Source organism: Carcharhinus amblyrhynchos, chromosome 17 (assembly GCF_965287045.1).
Source record: "Carcharhinus amblyrhynchos chromosome 17, sCarAmb.v2.hapA, whole genome shotgun sequence".
In the NCBI taxonomy this organism is placed as follows: Eukaryota; Metazoa; Chordata; class Chondrichthyes; order Carcharhiniformes; family Carcharhinidae; genus Carcharhinus; species Carcharhinus amblyrhynchos.
The window spans coordinates 16988749-17010862 of record NC_137340.1 but is presented as its reverse complement, the minus strand read 5'-3'; the positions used below and the strand labels follow the sequence as shown (position 1 = coordinate 17010862).

Genomic DNA, 22114 nt, shown 5'->3' with positions numbered 1-22114 from the left:
AATGGCGGGGCAGGCTCGAAGGGCTAGATGGCCTACTCCTGCTCCTATTTCTTATGTTCTTATGATTGAGAATTGGTGTTCCCCTTCCAGTCCTTCTGTTTCTCGGCATTCTTACATTAGGCACGATATTTCATCTGTGCCTTGTTGAAATCACAGAAACGATGAGGCATGTTTACTTTCAGCACTAACTTGGATACGCTGCATTCTGTTTCAGTTATTACATTCCTTATTTTTGCTATTCTCTCTCACACATACACTCACAACCAGACACATAAATCAATGGAGTGTGGCTAAAAATGAATTTTATTCGCCAAAGTGACTTTATCAAATTCACTACGTTAAAGGATGATTAAAGACTCAAACAGACATTTTGATAGTAAAACAAAATTAACATTCTGCGCTTTTCCAAACTTTGTTTGCACTGAGGTAATATGTTCTGAAAGAAACAAATACAAGATAATATAATGGCTGCTCCCTCACAGCCAAGGACCCAGGTCAATTCCAGCCTTGGATGACTGCCTGTGTGGAGTTTGCACATTCCTTTGTGTACTCCGGTTTCATCCCACAGTCCAAAGATGTGCAGGTTAGAAGGATTGAACATGCTAAATTGCCCCTAAATATGTCAAGATGTGTAGGTTAGGGGGATTAGCAGGGCAAAACACGTATGATTATGGGGATAGGACATGGTGAGATACTGTTTCAGAGAGTCGGTGCAGACTTGGGCCAAATGGCCTTTTTTCTGCACTATAGGGACTCTTTGAAATGGTAGCACATACTAGCAAAGGTTATATCTGGGTCTTTATCTTTAAAAATCAGGTCAACAAACAGATTCATTTAGCTTCTCTGTGGGTTTATATATTGATAAAATAGATACCCTAAACTCAAGAAACTATTAAACTGACAGTTCTCCTTCAACAGAACATAGGATCTCTTGAGTTCGAACAGTTCCTGTTCATGCATTCTCTGTAGGCCTTTTCATTCAGACCCCTTCTTCCTTATTTGAACAGTGGCACAGCACTTCCAGGATTTCCCACTTTTACTACTGTGGGTTTTGGTGTTTTCTCAAATGTTAATAGATTGAGCCACCGCAAACATTTCAAACACAAAGAATGCATTTATGCAAACTTTTATTTGTCACACCAGCTTGTCAGCTATCTGTCCTGGAATAACACAAACATGTTGTTATAGCCCTTTGTTGTATTACTAATACATTACACAATTAATGTACTGGCTCAACAGATGACTGGTGCCCATTATGCCATGGTTATGATTGCACCGTATAGTTTCAACATAGGCAGGAGTAAAGTTTAAAATCTAAACATAGTCCATTCATTTACAGCAACAGATGAGCTCCACTTTATGAGTGCACAAATCTCATGACTGATGCAGGAATGTGGTGACATTAGCAAGCTCCAAAACTGCTGATCACTCATACTTCCTTCGAAACAGACAGCTTAAACTATTAAGAGACTTCTAACTATGGATCTGCAGTGAATTGCAATAATTTGAAAAGACTGAAACAGTAAAAAAGGTACAAATATTTGCATGATCAAAATCATGTTCAAGCCCCTTTCCCTTCCCTAGCCATTCTTCTGTCGAATTATGGGACATCTTAATTATTTCATTTTTTTTTGAAAGAAAGATTTGGTTTACAACACTATACATAATGAGTGGGAATACCAAGATAAATTAGAAGTGTTGTAATCTGAATTGATTATATATGGTTACAATTATCAGACAAATAAAACTTTCTTTAGACACATAAGCGATTATACAGGCATGTTAAAACCAATTGTTAAATTTTGATTGTGAAACAATGGGCTAAAATATTTCAGCATATTTAGTATTGAAGATACTTGCTTTTCAGAAAAGACTCAGCTTTAAAAAGGTTCAAGCTTTGGGTCATTTCATCTTCAGAGAGTCAAAGTTAAACTTCAAAATGTTAATCACTCTTTTTCAATGTGTTAATTATTTTGCTTGTTTCTTCAAAACTAGGTTTTTTTTTAAATGAAACTAGAATATTAGCTGAGTTTTTAAATTAAACCCAGAAGATCAGATATTCTTTATATTACCTAAATATTTTAGTGTTCACAGGTTAGAGAAATTGTACCCAAGGCCAATTACTATTTTTAATATGAAAACCTAGCACTATATATTCCACACATTCGAAATGTGTTGCAATCAAATAACATTAGGATCCATTGCTAAACGATTACATACTATACACTCTTCGTGTCACAAATGTTTGTACGTTGAGTCAGAAATGTGCATTGAAGTTTGTTACTACATGCGTCCATCTAATCTTCTCAGCTCCTAAATCATTTTAAATTCTAAACAGAATGGTGTATTCTTATTTGGAGCAAAAATTTAGTTTGTCAATTAAGAGAATAATGATGCTCTTGCCTGAAGAGTTAAGTCACAAATCAGATGGATTTTTAAAAATTGCACATCTCCTATTAGTAGATCATCTGCTCATGATGAGTGGCTAATATGCGGAAGATGGAAATGTAGAAACATAGAAAATAAGAACAGGAGTAGGTCATTCAACCTAATCCGCCACTCAATACCATGGCTGATCCTTTATCTCATCACCATATTCCTGCTCTCCCCCATGCCTCTTGATGTCTTTTAGAGTAAAGAAATCTATTTCCTTCTTAAATATGTTCAGGTTGGCCTCCACAGCCTTACACAGGTCCCTCGGAGTGAAAACGTTTCACCTCGTCTCAATTCTAAATGGCCCTACCCCATACCCTGACTGTCACCCCCTTGTTCTAGAACCTGTCCCCCTGCACCCCAGCTGGAGGAAACATCATCCTTGCATACAGTCTGCCCATCCCTGACAGAATTTTAAGCACTTCAAATGAGATCCCCTCTTCTCCTTCTAAATTCCAGCAATACAGGCCTAGTCAAGCCAATCTCTTCTCAAATGTCAGTCCTGCCATCCTAAGAATCAATCTGGTGAAAGTTCATTGCACTCCCACTTTGACAATACACCATTCCTTGGTTAAGGCAGCCAAATCTGCGCACTACTCCAGGTTCGGTCTCATACGTGGAAGTGATACACATAAATACTGAAAAAATATGGAAAGTTTGAGAAATGTGTTTGGCAAAAGTAAGCTTTTCTTTAGAGTGGCTCCAAACAATTAGGAGGCATCGTGCATCAGATGTAACAATAGCTAAAAACTGACTGCAAAATGAATATTGACAGCGTATGCAGTTTGGAATCAGCCACAGCAGTGAGTCAGAGTAGTTATAATGGCCAAACTGCATTTTGCAAATCCATAGATCTAGACACCACTGGGGAATATCCCTTCCTCCAAATAGAAACTCTGGTTTGACTGCCACCCCAAGGTGGCCAAGGAAGTCCATTCATTATGTAGCCAACCACACTGAGCATCAGTCTGTAGATCATTGCAACTTTTGTTAATGGCAGGCAAGAAAAACTGGAGAGATGCCTGGTCATCCATGGGAAGGAACAAATGTGTGAGCCTCTCCCATCACTTTCCATAGCTCCAGATGATAACATGCATGTAAAGCTGCATGTTGCCATAGCAACTCATTTCTTGAGTGAGCTGCAACACATCATTGCCTCTAGATAGAGCAAGGTGTCAAGATAGACACAGAACAGAATATTAACTTTGGGTGATCTGCATAAAAGTGAAGAGCTAAACAATGTATGCACATTTCTCATTTTCTGATTTAATTTTCTCTTGTATGCTGACCAACTCGGGTACCTAAAAAGAGATCATTAATTTTCATTGCTTATTTTCACATTTAAAATATAAGTTAAATCCAATTCAGTTGTTTATACACATGACAGCAGTCTACTTAAAAAAAAGTTGCTTAAAGAAAAGGCGGTTCATTACATTTCTTTCAAATCTGAAATTGATGGGAAGGATGTATGGTTTGGGGATTGGAAAAAATGTTAATACTTTACACTTTATGTACTTGACATTAAAGAAAATTGTCTGAATACTTGTTATATTTTAATCTATTTTGGTTCATTATTATTGGTTATTTTACTGAGTAGAAGTAGGATTTTATATTCATCAAATTAGAATAGAAATTTTGCAGGATGATCTAACCAGCTTTATTTGCTTAGAAATATCAGTTCTGCTTTTGAGCAAGGATGTGGTTTAATAGGTTCATACATTAGAGAGATCTCTGTATAATACAATTTATCATATACCCCATTATTCATACGGTGAAGGACTTATTATTTACATGAAAAGTTCAGTCTTAAAACATGAGTTGTGCATGACTGTAATCTCAAAGTATTTACAACCAATCACAGGAATAATCCACAAGAACCTTTCTCAAATCATTTCTCTCATTATTCAAAATTATGAATTTCTGTGAACAATTCCTTTTTACTTATTTGTATGTCAAAACTGTTAAACATTAGATGAGAAAAACCTGAAACATTAGATTATAAATAATTCGTACTTAAACAACAAGTTTGTTAAAAAGCAAAATTTTGCCTTTTTTTGCCACAGAATAACCCAGGATCGTCATACAAATTAAAGGAATGCTGACTATTTCACCAAGTTATGACTACCATGAGCTCCGACAAAATATTTGAGTAAAGGGATGAGACCAAGTAGCTGTCATTTCCTTAACTGCTAGATTCCTCACAAGGTCATTTTTTCCCCCTCTTTCTTTTGTAGTGTTTTCCTTAATTATTTAAGCACAAGGATTTTTTTTAATATCACACATCTGGTCACAAAATTTGCTGTATTTTATGTGGAATAAATTTGTGGGATAAGCTAATCAAACAAACTGCCTGGCATGCAGGTATAATAATTGGTACTCATTAGTTTGAGAACTAACAGCCAACTAAAAGGAATGGAAAAGTACTTATGCAGCACATTATCTCATTTTCAGGATGGTTAAACTTATTTTACATTTAATGAATAGTTTTCTCAAGTGAAGGTAAAAGATTTCATGGCACTCTCTTAAGAATCAATGCCACTGTTGTTAGGTGGGTAAACATAGCACCCAAAAATGCACACACTAAAATCCCATGAACACTGAATGAACAAATAATCAGATGCATGGGGTTTTGGTTGCAGTAGCGTTTAGCAAAACATCAAGAGAACTGCCGCTCGAGATAGCATCACGAGATGTGTTATATCCACTTAAGCAGGCAAACTGAAAATATAGCACCTTTGACAATGCAGCATTCTCTCAACACTGCACTGAGATTAAACAGTCTGGTTTGAGTTGAAGTTATAACCACCAATCTTTTAATTCAAGAGGAAAGTGTAACTGATTAAAGCTTAAAAAAATCCCCCCAGTTAAGTTTTCCCCTGCAACAACTAACAATCAAGCCAATCTTTGAAATTAAAATAAAAATCAAAATAATAACTTTATTCATGGAACAGTCATTTTGTGTCTCAACAGCTCAAAAGCCTGGGCTCGATGTTTAAACCATTTTGAAAATATTTTAATCCCTTGTCATAGATTTAAAATACAGTTTCAACATAACAAAACCTCAGAAAATTATATTTCACAAAAATAACAAAGGTACATTTTCTGTTACAGTACGTACACTTTTTTTTAAACTGCAAGCACAAGTCATATTTTGTAGTTGGATGTTCATTGTTCTTCATACAATTATCATTTTGCCAACTGTGGAGAAAGGCCTACTCTGAATATGTACAGTGTGCACCAAGCCCCACAATGCAACAAAGGAATGCAAGTGAAAGCCATCTCTCCTCATTATGTAGAACAATGAGTTTTTATTTTTCCAACTAATTTCTGAACAAACCGGTGAAATAATTTTCTATTTTTTCCCCCCCTCGGGCTAATTTAAATGGTCAACTCCTTAAATTATGATCTGCTTACTAGACACAAAGTCTATTGGCAATTTTGTAGTACTGTGAAGGCAGCAATACATGGGTGTGAACCTGGAATCACTGCTAGATGTGAAGGAGCATTTGGCTATTAAGCATGAGTCCCATATGCCAGAGATTGGTGTTTGGTAAGTGATGGGGGTGTGGTGCATTGAACAGCATGGGAAGTTGGTGGAGCAATGAGCAAGAGATGTCATGTGATGACAACTGACCTTGACCACCCACGTGACATTAATAGACTTCTTGTGGAAGTACTGCCAGCCACCTTGTGACCACAGGTCAGTTGGACACCTATATCCTTCTGAGGATGCTCCTTGAGGATATTGACCACTCTTAGGCCAAGCCAAGGTATAAGTGTCAGCATACAGCACAGAGATCATGGCAATTATTAAAGCTAGGTTGAACAGGTATTTGAGAAATAATGGGAACAAGATGGACACATGGGATTAGGACAACTGCTGAGAGGTATAAATTGGGATTAGTTTAAGTATTATAATTTCTGCACAACTTTCAAGTAGGCTGGAATTGAAACCAGGTCCTAGTGCTGTGAGGTAGCAGTGCTAACCACCGCTCACCCGTGCCGCCCTTCCAGTTCAGTGGAAAAAAATCAGCAAAAGTGCAAAAATTGAATTTACCAGTATAAAAATATTTATATAAACGACTTGATCAGACACTTGTTTATCCAAAAACACACTGCAACTTTTATCCAAGGTAAATGAATTCAGGACAAATATTGGAAAGGTTTCTTATTGACAGCCTGACCAGCCATCCATAGAGAATATTATATGCCACACTCAAAACATTTTACAAAAGATGCAAAAAACTTTGAAAGAGGCTTTCTGATTGAAAGTAAAAATCCAAGACTTTTTGATAATAAAATGGTAACTACACACACGTAAACCAACGCTGATTTTTTTAATTTAAGCCATTTGATGAAATTAGTCTGTTCGCAATTCCAAAGACACAGTAGCAAAGGATGTAATTTTTCTTGTGATCTAAGAAAAACAGTATTAATAAAGGTTGCCAATTCAACATCTTGAGAGAGATGCTAACCCTCCAGGTTGCCCCTGAGCAATTTCTCAGCAGTCAAGCTTTTTATCTATCCTCTGCCATTTCCCCAGCTAGTGCAGCAGACTTTAAGACTATTATTTCAGTGCAGACATTCAGGGCTCCCTCTTCTATTGTTAAGAACTAAGATCCCTTTACAGTGGAGAAAAATATTAAACAAACAACATATCTACCAAATGGCAGCATTACCCTAGTGCTACCGAAGATTGACATTTCTACTGCTCTTCACTCATGTCCAAAAATGCTGTTGAACTTCTTAATTTTGCTCTTGCACAGATCCACTAAATGTCAAGTATCTACATCCAACCTGATGCACTTAACACAAGAATTATGCTTAGATATTTTTAAATAATGACAATTACTTACATAAAAATATAATAAATCATGGCCACTGACTGTCCATTTTCAGGTCAGAATTACAGAACTTAATTCAACTTGAAATTTCCAGAATACCCTGCCCAAATGGCATAAGCAGTTAATTTAAGTCAGCAGCTCTGATGACATATTCTGTGTTACATGATAAAACCATTCTGATACAGACTCCTGTTCCATCATAAGCACCATGAGATCTAGTAACAAGAGGTAGAACAGCGTTCATTTTTTAAAAATGTCATGCTTCACGCAAATGTGCGACGGTCCATTGGCAAATTTCACATACAAAACAGCAATGAATCAAACAAATTGCTGTAGAGCTCACAATACCGGGGAGCTCAACCAGCTAGCTGTCTCCATTAAACTGAAAACATGACTGGAAATAAGATATGTAACTCATTAAGCATCAACAAGTCCAGTCATTAGTAGATCATGTCATCACTTGCCTTCTGTGAAATTTGCCTTCCAATGGCAGATTTTAAAAAGCACCCCCTCCATCCCCCCAATTCCTTTGGATTTTCTTTAAAGCAGAGGAAATTTTTTTTTCCCAAAATCTCACAAGGCAACCTGTGTCCACTTTTCTGAGTTGATAACTCTGAAAAACATTGAAGTTTTATTCTCATGTTCCAAAATGGAAACCATAACTTCATAACATACACTGAAATATAATGGCAACTATCTTTTCTTTTTCATGTAACAAGTTTCACTGAAATGAAACATCCCAATGGGCATCACAAAACAAAATATGACAGCTAGTTTGAAAGGTTGGTACTACAGATACGTCATCATAAGTTCATCTTGGGAAAAAAATGATACCAAGATTACAAACAGTTTGCTTCAGTCCCAGAGTTGCCTAGGAGAGGAATGGAGTCAATGGTTATAAAGCAAAGAACCAAAGACAACACTGTTGGCTTTCCCAATGGCACAACCCCTACCCTCACGCACTCAGGAACAATGCCAGCATGGAGGCAACATGCTCTGTGCTGACCCATCCTGTAGCCATAAAGCCCTGCAGGATGGACTAGTAAAGGTAAGTGGGACTTCTGCACCTCAACGAGGAAGAGCAACCACATCAGTCCTGGCAGTGCCAGGAAGGCATCAGTGGCCACTGCCAGAACCACAGGGGAAGATGGCCACCTAAGGCCCATGGATCTCCCGAATTGGTAAATCTGGGTCTTGGTTTGGGATTATTTGTCTAGGTTACGTAGAGTGGCAGTGGGGAGAGCTGGGTGGAAGGGGATTTCAACCCAACAGGGACTGCACCACAACTGGCAAAGGGCAGCCCTCAGAGTGAACCAGCTCCTTCCTTCAAACATTTGAAAGAAAAATGCCTTTCCACTGTCCATCCAAACACTTTATGGTGTGGGTGGCATATTATCAGGGTCAACGGGCTTGATGGAAAACTTAATTAGACGAACAGTCAAGGATCAATTATGGTGGGTGGACTGGTGATTTTGGCAGCTGCTGTATGCACGTGCCTCCTCAAACTCCCGTGGGAAACACGTCTGCTGGGGCACGTACAATTTAGCTCAGTGAATATGTAACATTGTGTAATTAATTATAAAACATCAGTGACTCGCACATAAACTTAAGTGACATTTAAGTATCACCCCAAATTGACAAAAATCGGGTTACAGAAACTATTACTGCTGATGTGCTGCTATAATTATGGGGTAAACATCACAATCTAAAAGTTGAGACAATTCGCCCAGATGGAATTATTACTCATCACCTCCAAGTTAGTTGTCATTCCGAAACGTCTCACATCCCACAGCAGTCATTACATACTCTGCTTTTCCAAGCCAATGATCAAAAAAAGACACAATGTGAGAACAGGTAAGTTTGTTTTTGTTTTTTGTGAACTGGAAGGGCTTTGACTCACAGGGCCTAAGCAAAAGGGCTGAGGCAAGGTAAGTTTATAAGTTTTTATTACTTTCTTCTCTGTATTTCTAAAAAGGGCAAGTATGAGTGTGAGGCCAGTATGTTGTTGCCATTGCAATACGTGGGAGGTCCTGGAGGCTCCTGGTCTCCCAGACATCCATACCTGTGTGCGGTGTGTGGAGCTGTAATCCCTAAGGGACTGGGTTAAGGAGCTGGAACTGCAGCTCGAGGACCTTCGTCTCATTAGAGAGAATGAGGAGGTAATTGACAGGAGCTACCGGCAAGTGGTCACACCGGGGCAAAGGAAAGGCGGCAAGTGGGTAACGGTTAGGAAGGGGAAAGCTCATGTGATGGAGAGCACCCTGGTGGATGTCCCCCTTCAAAATAAGTACTCTTGTCTGAGTACTGCTGGAGGGGACAGCTCACCAGGGAAAGGAAGCGATGGCCAGGTCTCTGGAGCTGAGCCTGACGCAGTATTTCAAAAAAGAAAAAAGAGCAGCAAGGCAGTGTTAATAGGGGACTCCATAGTGAGGGGATCAGACAGGCGTTTTTGCAGACGCAGACGGGAATCGTGGATGGTGGTTTGCCTCCCTGGAGCTGGGATCCGGGATGTCTCTGGACGCATCCCAGACATCCTGAAAGGGGAGGGTGAGGAGCCAGAGGTTGTGGTTCACATAGGTACCGCCGACATAGGCAGGAAGAGGGAAGGGGTCATGAAAAGGGATTACAGGGAATTAGGTAGACAGCTGAGAAAGAGGAATGCGAAGGTAGTAATGTCAGGGTTGCTGCCTGCGCCACGGGAGAGTGAGAGCAGAAATGGAACGAGGTGGAGGGTGAATGCGTGGCTGAGGGACTGGAGCAGGGGGGCAGGGATTCCGGTTCCTGGATCATTGGGACCTCTTCAGGGGCAGGTGTGACCTGTTCAGTAAAGACAGGTGGCACTTGAATCCCAGGGGGACCAATATCTTGGCGGGAAGATTGGCCAGGGCTACTGGGGGGGCTTTAAACTAGAAAGGTTGGGGGGAGGGAATAGAGATGAGGAGACTGAGAGCGAGGAGGTTAGCTCCCAGGTAGAGAAAGACTGTAGACAGTATGAGAGGGAGGTTGGACCGGTAATGGAGAAGGGGAGTGCCCAGACCGAGGGTCTGAGGTGTGTCTATTCTAATGCCAGGAGTGTAGTGAACAAAGTAGATGAGCTTAGGGCATGGATTGCTGCTTAGGAATGTGATGTGGTGGCCAGAGACTTGGATGTCTCAGGGACAGGACTGGGTACTTCAGGTGCCGGGATTCAGATGCTTCAGGGAGGGCAGGGAGGGGGGCAAAAGAGGTGGCGGAGTGGCACTGTTGATCAGGGACAGTGTCATGGCTGCAGAGAAGGTGGATGCTGTGGAGGGGCTGTCTACGGAGTCTCTGTGGGTGGAAGTCAGGAACAGCAAAGGGTCAATAACTTTGCTGGGTGTTTTCTATAGGCCGCCCAATAGCAACAGGAAAGTTGAGGTGCAGATAGGGAAACAGATCCTAGAGAGATGTAGTAATAAGATTGTCGTGATGGGAGACTTTAATTTCCCAAACATCGACTGGAACATCCCTAGGGCAAGGGGTTTGGATGGGGAGGAGTTTGTTAGGTGTGTTCAGGAGGGTCTCCTGACACAGCACGTGGATAAGCCTACGAGAGGAAAGGCTGTACTTGACCAGGTGCTGGCTAATGAACCAGGACAGGTGACGGATCTCTCAGTGGGAGAGCATCACGGGGATGGAAATCATAATTCTATCTCCTTCACGATAGCATTGGAAAGAGATAGAATCAGGCAGGCTAGGAAGGTGTTTGTCTGGAGTAAGGGGAAATATGATGACATCAGGCAGACAACTGGACGAATAAACTGGAAGGTGGTGTTCTTGGGGAAAAGTACTGAAGGAACGTGGCGGATTTTCAAGGAATGTTTGACTGGAGTTCTGCACGACAACGTTCCTATGAGACAAGGAGGTTTTGGTAGGTCGCAGGAGCCGTGGTGCACGAAGGTTTTGGTGAACCTGGTCAGGAAGAAAAGAAAGGTGTATAAAAGGTTCAGAGAGCTAAGAGATGTTAAGGATCTACAGGAGTATAAGGCTTGTAGAAAGGAGCTTAAAAAGGAAATTAGGAGAGCTAGAAGGGGACATGAGAAGGCCTTGGCGGGTAAAATTAAGGAGAATCCCATGGCGTTCTGCAAATACGTGAAGAGTGAAAGGATGAGAAAAGAAGGGATAGGACCTATAAAAGGTGAAGGGGGAAAAGTCTGTGTGGAACTGGGAAGACATGGCAGAGGTGCCTAATGAGTACTTTGCCTCGGTATTCACGGTGGAAAGTGATCTGGGAGGTTGTACTACAGGTTTGCGGCAGACTGAAAAGATTGAGTAAGTGGATATTAAGAGAGAGGATGTGTTGGAACTTTTAAATTCTATCAAGATAGATAGTCGCCAGGACCGGATGGGATGTACCCCAGGTTATCGTGGGAGGTGAGGGAAGTGATTGCAGAGCCCCTGGCGATGATCTTTGCATCGTTGATGGTGACAGGAGAGGTTCCGGAGGATTGTGAATGTGGTTCCTATTTTCAAGAAAGGGAACAGGAATAGCCCGGGAAATTACCGACCGGTGAGTCTGACCTCAGTGGTTGGTAAGTTGATGGAGAGGATTCTGAGGGACAAGATTTATGAGCATTTAGAGAAGTTTAGAATGATCAGGAATAGTCAGCATGGCTTTGTCAAGGGCAGGTCATGCCTTACGAGCCTAGTTGAGTTCTTTGAAAATGTGACTGAACACGTTGACGAAGGAAGAGCGGTGGACGTGGTTTACATGGACTTCAGCAAGGCGTTTGATAAGGTCCCCCATGCAAGACTTCTTGAGAAGGTGAGAGGGCATAGGATCCAAGGGGCTTTGGCCTTGTGGATCCAGAACTGGCTTGCCTGCAGAAGGCAGAGTGTGGTTTTGTGGATGGGTCTTTTTCTGCATGGAGGTCAGTCACCAGTGGAGTGCCCCAGGGATCTGTTCTAGGACCCTTGCTGTTTGTCATTGTCATAAATGACCTAGACGAGGAAGTGGAGGGATGGGTTAGTAAGTTCGCTGATGATATGAAGGTTGGTGGTGTTGTGGATAGTCTGGAGGGATGTCAGAAGTTGCAGCGTGTCATAGATAGGATGCAAGACTGGGCGGAGAAGTGGCAGATGGACTTCAACGCGGATAAATGTGTAGTGGTCTGTTCTGGCAGGACCAACGGGATGCAGGAGTACAATATCAAGGGTAGGAGTCTTAGCTGGGTTGAAGAGCTGAAGGACCTTGGGGTCCAGGCCCATAGGACTCTTAAATTGGCCTCGCAGGTGGAGGATGTGGTCAAGGCGGCGTATGGTGTACTGGCCTTCATTAATCGAGGGATTGAGTTTAGGGGTCAGGAGGTAATGCTGCAACTTTTTGGACCCTTGTCAGACCCCACTTGGAGTACTGTGCGCAGTTCTGGTCGCCTCACTACAGGAAAGATATGGAAGCTATTGAGAGGGTGCAGAGGAGATTTACAAGGATGTTGCCTGGATTGGGAGGCATGCCTTATGAAGATAGGTTGAGGGAGCTGGGACTCTTCTTTCTGGAGAGACGAAGGTTGAGAGGCGACCTGATAGAGGTTTATAAAATGTTGAGAGGAATAGATAGGGTGGATACTCGGAGGCTATTTCCCAGGGCTGAAGTGGTCACTACGAGAGGACACAGGTTTAAGGTGCTGGGAAGCAAGTACAGAGGAGATGTTAGGGATAATTTTTTCACTCAGAGGGCGGTGAGTGGAATTGACTGCCATTGGTGGTGGTAGAGGTGAACTCGCTGGGGTCTTTTAAAAGACTTCTGGATGAGTACATGGGATCTAATGGCATTGGAAGTTACAGATAGTTCTATGGCTTGGTAGGTATAGATGTGATCGGCGCAACTTGTGGGCCGAAGGGCCTGTTTGTGCTGTCGTGTTCTACGTTCTATGTCCCTCCCCGACTCCCAAAGTCCTAATGCCAGTTGCTGTTTACAAAGTAATAACTTGGTCGTCAAAGTTACCATGACTACAATTTTAAGATTGGGAAGGCTGATTAATTGCAGAATTGAGTAAATTGATCAGAATATAATGAGTCAGTGTGTCAGAGATTGAATGCTTTTCGTCAGCCAAGATGATTTAAACCAAGAGCCTGTAGAAACGAATAACAATTTCACCCCCCCCCCCCGCCATATTATGGATTGCTCTAAGTACACCAAAGAAAAGCAGAATACATATAATTGCACAGCGCTTGTCAAATCTGAATGCTTAACAATTGCTTTTTGAACAATACTTGGTAACCCATAATCATTTCGCATTCTTGTTCAGAGGCTCAGTAGCATCACTAATGGCCATACTGGTTAGGTCCTAAAAGTTATAGCTACTATCTGAGACAATGGCATGTGGGAAGAACCAACTACTTGACCTGTCCCTCACCAGTCTACCCATCGTAGATGACTCTATGACAGTATTGGTAGGAATGACCATCACACAGTCCTCACATGGATTACACTCTCCATTGTGTTGAACGGTTCTACAACAATGCTAAAAGGGATTGATTCAGAATGATTTAGCAGCTCAAACTGGGCATCTATGAAAAAGTGTAGGCCATCAGCAGCATATTGTATTCAACCACACGATCCAGCATATCCTTCATTTGCCATCAAGCTAGAGGACCATAGAAACAGAAATTAAAAGCAGGACTAAGCCATTAAGCCCTTTGAGCCTGCTCCCCCATTCATCCCCCAATAATCTGATCCCTTCTTCCTCCCATATCCCTTGATCCCTTTAGATCCAAGAGCTATATCTAATTTCTTCTTGAAATCAGACAACGTTTTGGCCTCAAATACGTTCTGCGCTAGTGAATTCCACACATTCACCACCCTCTCGGTGAAGAAATTTCTCCTCACCTCAGTCCTACAAGGTTTACTCCTTATCTCAAACTATGACCCCTAGTTCTGGACTCCCCCTACATTGGGAACATGATTTCTGAATCTATCTTGTCTAACCCTGCTACAATTTTATATGTTTCTACAAGGTCCCCTCTCACTCTTCTAAGCTCCAGTGAATATAATCCTAACCGACTTAGTCTCTCCTCATTATGACAGACCTGCCATCCCAGGAATCAGCCTGGTAAATCTTCACTGTACTCTCTCTCTACAGCAAGGGCATCCTTCCTCAGATAAGGACACCAAACTGCACACTATACTCCAGATATGGCCTCATCAACACCTTATACAATTGCAGCAAAACATTCCTATCCCTATATTCAAATCCTTTTGCTATGAAGGCCAACATATCATTTGCCTTCTTTACTGCCTGCTATACCTGCATGCTTTACTTTCAGCAGCTGACATACGAGGACTCCAAGGTCTTGTTGAATATCCACCCCTCTCAATTTACATCCATTCAACTAATAATCTGTCATCCTAATATTGCTTCCCAAGTGGATAACCTCATTTATCCACAATATACTGCATCTGCCATGCAGATACTTACACAGCCTGTCCAAATCACGCTGAAGCATCTCTGTATCCTCCTTACAATTCACCCTCCCACCCAACTTTGTATTATCTCCAAATTTGCAGATGATACATTCAGTTCCCTCTTCCAAATCACTAATATATAATGTAAATAGTTGGGATCCTAACATGGATCCCTGCAGAACCCCACTAGTCACTGACTACCAATCAGAAAAAGACCCATTTGTACCAACTCTTTGCTTCCTATCTGCTAACCAGCTTTCTATCCATCTCGAGACATTACCTGCAATCCCACGTGCAGTAACTTTACATAGTAGTTATGTGAGACATTGTTGAAAGCCTTCTGAAAGTTTAAGTAATCCACTGGTTCTCCTTGGTCAACTCTACTAGTTACATCCTCAAAAAAATTTCAATTGATTTGTCAAGCAGGATTTCCCTTTCATAAATCTATGCTGACTGTGTCTGATTACCATTACCTTTCAAATGCTGAGTTACAAAATCCTTGATAAGAGACTCTAGCAATTTCTCCAGCATCAACGTTAAGTTCACTGATCTATAGTGCCCTGTTTTCACTCTACCTCCCTTTTTGAATAGCGAGCTTACATTAGCCTTGATTTAATGACTGTGGAAGAACATGCCAAGAGAAGCACCAGGCATACCTAAAAAATGAGGTGCCAACCTGGTGAAACTACAATACAGGGAAACATCATGTTAAATACAGAAGGAGTTAAACACAGTTAAATAATTCCACAACCCACGGATTAGGCCAAAGCTCTGCATATACTGCCACGTCCAGCCAGATGAATGTGGTGGAAAATTAAACAACTGTAATGAGGTGGCAGCTCCAAGAACATACATATCCTCAATGACAGCAGAACCCAGCATATCAGTGCCAAGTCAAAGCTGAAGTACTCGCAACTATCTTCAGTCAGAAGGGCCAACTGAATGATCCATCTCAGCCTCTAAGCCAATATTCCCTCTAAGCTGTGCTGCCTGAGGCCTAAGTTCCTGCACAGACCACACACAAGTCAGTCCCTCTAAATTACTGCACAGTGAGCAAAAAAATATAAAGGGGCACACTTAGACAAATAACACTCTCAGTCCAAGATAAAATTCAAGGAATATGTATGTCCACCATCACACATGCCAGTCTTCAGCGATTCATTCCATGATACATCAAGAAGTGACTGAAACCACTGAACAGGGTAAAGGCCAGAACCCCAACAACATTTTGTCTGTAGTGAAGATTTATGGCCCAGAATTTGCCACACCTCTAACCAAGCTACTTGAAACAACTGCAACACTGTTCGTCACCCTTAAAATTGTGCAATATATAATGTTCACATGAAGGACAGATCAAATCCAGACAATTACTTCCCAAGACGATTCTCAATATTCAATTAAATGACGGAAGATGCTGTCAACAGTGCTATCAAATGCACTCATTCTCCTGCTCAACAATGCTCTGTTTTGGTTCCACCAGGACCACTTTCCTCCAGGCTGCAAACTTGATTAAAATATGGACACAAGAGCTAAATTCCAGAGATGATGTGGAAGTGGCTGTCCTTGACCTCAAGGCAGCACTTAACGGATAGTGCAACAAGAAGCCCTGATAAAATCAAAGTTAATGGGAATCAAGGAAAAACGCCTCACTAACTGGAGACATGCCTAGCAAATTTTTGGAGGTCAATCACCTCAGCCCCAGAACATCACAGTTGGACTTCCTCAAAGCAGTATCATTGGCCTTTCCATCTCCAGCTGCTCATCAGTGACCTTCCCAACCCAAGACCATCACAATGAATCCTCACCTGCCTACACAAAGAGCTGGACAACATTAAGAGTTGGGCTAATAAGTAAAAAGAAACATGCATGCTATACAAGTGCCAGACATTAACCATCACTAATAAGAGAATCTAACTAAGAGACGGAATTCCATTGCTAAATGCATCATCAAAATTCAGGGGATTACCATTGAAACATGAAAAGTGTACTGCTCACATAAATACTGGGGCTACAAAAGTGGAACACACTAATAGCACTGTGGCAGTGCTTACACAATACAGGCCAAAGCAATTTAAGGCAGCTCACCGCCACTTTCTCAAGGATAATTAGTGATGGGCAACAAATGCTGTCCTTGCTCAGGTCCTGTGCATGAAGTAACAAAAGAGAGCTTGCAAACAAGTCAATGAGAGAGAGATGTGACAGAAGCAGGGACATATAGAGATAAAGCGCAGAAACAAGAATAAGGGGAATAGAAAGAGGAGAGGATGCATAAGGGAAAAGTAGAATGTGCCAGAGATAATGAGTGAAGGAGCAGATGATTCTCATCTCACTGCAGAATGAGAAAGACCACATACATAAGCGTATGAGGTAGATAAAGTGAGCACAACAAACACGCAGGGTGAGGATTCTCCAATATTGCCCATGGCCATGCACTCCCAGCTAGAACGGAGGATTTGGCGCACAGCCAAAACTCCATTCACTGCAGTGGCACCAGAGAATCTCAGCTGCAGTAGAAGTTGGAGGTTTTTGGTGACAGTATAAAGTCCACACAAGTGAGAGGGGGAGAACTGGGTGAGGGGTGGATGATGATGGTGAGCAAGCAAAATACATAGCTTATGACAAGAAACTAATGAGGCTCAACAAATACAGGAAGAGAGCATGCTTACACAAATGTGAGTGGGAAAAAATGAGTGGAAATGCCAAAATATATGACTGGAGAGAAGAGATAATGTACACAGGTTGTTTAAGGGACGCTGTGACCCTTAAATGACATTTGGATGGCAAAGTATAGTGGGGTTAAGAAAGCAAGCAGGCACATGGAAGGAGTTGAACACAAGGAGGAAAATAATCAAAGAAGAAGCAAGGGAGAATGCAAGTGAAGAGAGGAGGGGAAAACAACTGCACGTGAGATTACACAAGGGAGGTGAGAGGCAGAGAGAGTTATGGATGGTAGTAGTGCAAGTGAGACCACAACAGCACAAAGAGGAAGGGGCACGAGAGACAGCGAGAGAGAAAACTGTCAAGAGTGGGAAGGAGGAACAGCAATCAAGGAGGATTTGCAGAGAGCCGGGGAAAGGAGTGGAGAAGCTGCCAAGAGGAGGTGAGGAGGAGCTTAGGTGCAAAGTGTTATGCTGTGTCACGTTAAGGGGTCTGCGCTTCTTAGGAGGAGGGTGGTGAAAAAACCCTCAAGTAGGAAGAAAAAAGATGACAACAATTAAGATGAATGGTAAAAAAATGCACTGGAGAACATGGTTTAAAGTGAATAGTTGGGAGCAAAGCAAAAACGTTACAGAGGAGCATGGTTTCAAGCTTTCTTGCCATACTGTTCCTGTAGATAGTGAAAATATCCAAAATTATGTTGCCTTTTCCCAAGAAAAATCCTTTTTTTTTCCCCTACAGTATCCTATTTGTTATTGAATTTTAAGCAACCTTGTCTTAAAAGTTTACAAATATGTCAGCCAGATAACAGTTACTATTGTGTTTTAGTGATGCCTCTTCAGAAGATAAATTTGCATTAGAAAAGAATCAGGAAAAAGCAGCAAAACTGATTGTGAAATGAAACAACTGTATATGTGGAAACTGTGGTAAGGGTTAATTGGAGGAGGCTTATGCAAAGGAACACTTCTATTTTGGAGACCAACAAGCTAAAGGAGCTAATGTCAGATTGCCTTTATTCTCCAAGCCCATTCATCTACCCATTCTGCATCCCTAGAACTACGAAATCCTATAAAATCCAGTTCAGCCAAACTTCCCCACCTTGCATCATAACCCCTCCTCACTTCTGCAAGATAGATCCCAAGATCCTTTCTCCCCAGATACCTCTTGATCTTGGATTCGTCCACAATCCAAATACCTGCCCAAGTGTTCCTAGAGTCTTCCTATTCTGGAACCTAAATCAAATGCAGCTATCTCCAAGATACTAACCCAGGATTTTCAGTGTCCCTTTTTCTTTTGCTCATATGTCCCAGAGTATTGCCCAATGTTAAGTTAATGCATCTATTAATGACATTCCTAGTTTTACAAACCTTTGAATGTCTGAACTAAGGGAAAGATCTACCGATGCATTTATATACTCATACATGGATGTGGCAAAAAAAATGAAGTTTCAGAACTTACTTGTGAGGCATGTATTTCCCAACTACACACTTTGTTTCTGGGAGTTACCATTTTGTCATTTTTTTTTCTCCATTGTAAATTACTATGTCAACATTTCCCAATCAATTTTGCTGCCATTTGTCCCAGTGTTGTTCCATGCTATGGTCACTAGGTGGCTTTGCAGAGCAGGTTTTCCCTTCAGATGGCCAAGTCCACTGTCACCTTGTACATCAAAAACCTTAGGGCTCACCAGCTGAGCAACCGAATGGATAATTTGCTGTCAATAAACTTAAATACTTCTCATTCCAATCTTTCACTCAAATAGCACTCAGGTCTCTCAGTTTATCATTTAAAGTTAGCTTTTTTTTGGTGGTACATATATACCAGCCCATATATTGCATTCAGTAATATATGGGATGGTATATACGTGTCGTTATTCTGACTGGTCATCTCAGATAGACTTTTCTGTAGCTTATCAGATGCATTAAGAATATCCATTTGCAAACAGACTTGGGTTAGACTAATCAAATACTACCAACCAAAAACCGACAAACTGATTCAACATATTACGGACAACATATCTAATTTAATCTTAATTTAATTCCAGTTCCAAGAGGAACAGTATTGCACTCAGTGTCCCAAACTACACAGTCCTATTTATTAGGAAAATGCTCTATTAAAACAACTTCAGCCTTAGGTTAACTCCACATCTATTACATTATAAATACGACATTTAAATATTATTTCAGTAACTGATAATTTCAGTTGCCTAATTTTACGCAATATTATAGATACATTTCAACACATTATACATCAGAATATGTAGGTTTTAATTGGAGAATGGATTACCAAAGGTGAATACAAAACAGCAAACTAGACCTTGCAACGCATTTGATTACAAAAATTAATCAGCATGTGGTAAACTTCCATGCAACTGTAACAATGATACATGGTCTCCATTTCCTCATCCTCCATTTCACTTCACTGAAAGAACTGGCTTAGTACATCAACACATATAGTTTAACACCACTTACTGATGTGCAATTCTCAGCGAAAAATGCAACCATGACTTGCATTTCAGGTGACCCTGATATAGAATATAGTGAAGCTGATGATAACCATTCAGATAATTTATCAAGGTCACATACATAACAAAATCCAGCACCAGAGAATATTTGAGCTGTTATCAGCCTTAATTCAGTGCTTGCTATTGTGAAACTGAATATTGCTAAACCTTTTATTTCCAATGTTTGCGGACTGATTTTTATGAGAATAATACTGAACATACTAAATTCAATGGTTGCTTAGCATTCTGTCGAATCATAAAAATCACATGCAAGCCATGAAACATATGTTTGCATTAAGGAATTAAGAATGTGCTTTATCAATAGATTACATTTTAACAACAATTCTCTCTAAAGAGGTTATTGATTTTATTTGAGGATTATTTGGATATATTCATATATTAGATCCCTGGGTGCACTTTAATTATTCTTTCCCTCCTGCATACGCCATTAACTAGTATATGCAAAGCAGAATCTGACTGACTTGTTCAGATTCTGCACAATAGTACAGGTTGTCAATCTCTCAGCAATTTGCCATTAATTTCAAGACTGATTCTCTATGACATAATTATTTATACTAAAGGAATTTGTCCTACCTTTTAAAAATTAAAACATAGAAAGCTGGAAATTGCTACATATACAACAGCACAGTGTACGCAACTCCAGTAATAAATTGGAAAAATACAGGGTCATTTTTTTAAAAGCCCAGTTTAATGCCGAACAAGTTTTTTTTCCTACTAAGCAAATATTTACAGTAAATACGACATGTGTACCATAAAAAATGACTGCACATTTTTGCTTTAAAGCAATTGGAATAGTATATGACGATGACATTTTGCTCCACCTCTGTTTGACGTCAAAACAATTGCCCAAAGTGGCCTTAAAAGATGAAGGGCAAGTGATTCCAATGCTAAATTTAACAATTGGACAAATATTACAATAGATTAGATAAATGTACCCTTTGCTGATCACCGTGGAGACCTACTGGATGAGTTAATTATTCTAGATATAGACAGCCCATCTCCTGTTTCTTTAAATCATAATGTAAATCCAGTTGACTATACTTCCAATTAGTCATTGAATAACAACAGGGAAAAGCCCAATTTTGATACTGAAGCAAAACATTGCATAGAAGCACAAGGGAATTGCTGTCCAAATTAAGTCAGTATTGAGGACAGCAGGGCCCACTATTTTCAGCCAATATCCATTTTGAGGGGGGCTTGGGGAACATGCTGGGGTGGTCGAGGAGATTCTTGGCGTTGGAGAGTGACAAGGACATTATCTTTCATTCTGATCGACTGAACTGTACAATCAGCGAGCTGAAAATACCAGATGTGATGTTTTCACTGCAATGTCATGTCCTATTAAAGATGGCACATACAATATGACTGTGAAGGTCATGTCCTACTGCGTCTTTTGTACATTTGGTATGAATGAAACATTCGAGGTCGGATTACTGTACCTGAAATTGCAACATGCCGTTACTGTTGTCCGTCCTAAAGGCGTTGTCGTCCATCCAAGACTTGGGAGTTAGTGTGGGTGCAGTTCGAGGGAATTTTGGGGGGGCGATCACGTTGCTGGAAAACGGTTTCTTGAGTGGAGAGATGGGGTTGAGGGGGGATGGCACCCCTACGGCTCGCCGGGGATCCCTGGCTTGCAGCCCGCTCCAAGGGTTGGGGGCTGTGCTCCAGGTCGTGTTCTGATGGTTGTTCCAAGCCGAGGAGGGCTTGCTTGTCATGATGGGCTGGTGGTTGTAGGCGCTGCGTTGGGCGAAGGGAGCTTGTGGGCTGACGGGCGATCTCCTCTGCTGCTGCTGCTGCTGGGCTTGTTGGTGGTGCTGCGTCTGTTGAGCCAAGCCGATCTGGGGCGAGAAAGTGCCACCGAAAACCGGGTTGACGTGAGTGAAATTCTGGAACAGCATCGTCCCGTTGACGGGCGGGATCCCTTGGAAAAAACTATCATCTACGGTGTTGGTGGTGCCGGTCGACCACGTACTGAACGAGGGGGACAAGGAGGTGCCGGGCTCCTGGGGTTGAAAGCTCAGGCCGGGCAAAATTGGCGACTCCATCTGCGCTTTCTCTTTATTCTGGGCAGGAACCGGGGTGTTTATACTCACGGAGCTCTCTTCTGACTTGGGAGTTTCTGCGGCTTCGGTGCTTTGCTCTGACCTTGGTGAAAGCTGCTGGGGGTTGCTTTTGTCCATCAGTAAATCATCCTGCATGGTTTGCGGAGCTGAAACAGGGGAAAAAAACAAA

The 22114-nt window shown here is 41.3% G+C and overlaps 1 protein-coding gene across 6 annotated transcripts in view; it reads right to left on the bottom strand.

Moving 5' to 3' along the window:
• cpeb3 (cytoplasmic polyadenylation element binding protein 3) overlaps window positions 1-22114 on the bottom strand; it is a 102168-nt gene that overhangs the window by 78002 nt on the left and 2052 nt on the right. For all 6 annotated transcript variants that reach the window (XM_080205568.1, XM_080205571.1, XM_080205572.1 and 3 more), the window contains exon 2: window positions 21322-22091. In XM_080205568.1, coding sequence (XP_080061694.1) covers window positions 21322-22080 — 759 coding nt within the window. In that variant the 5' untranslated portion in view covers window positions 22081-22091. The remainder of the gene's footprint in view (window positions 1-21321; window positions 22092-22114) is intronic.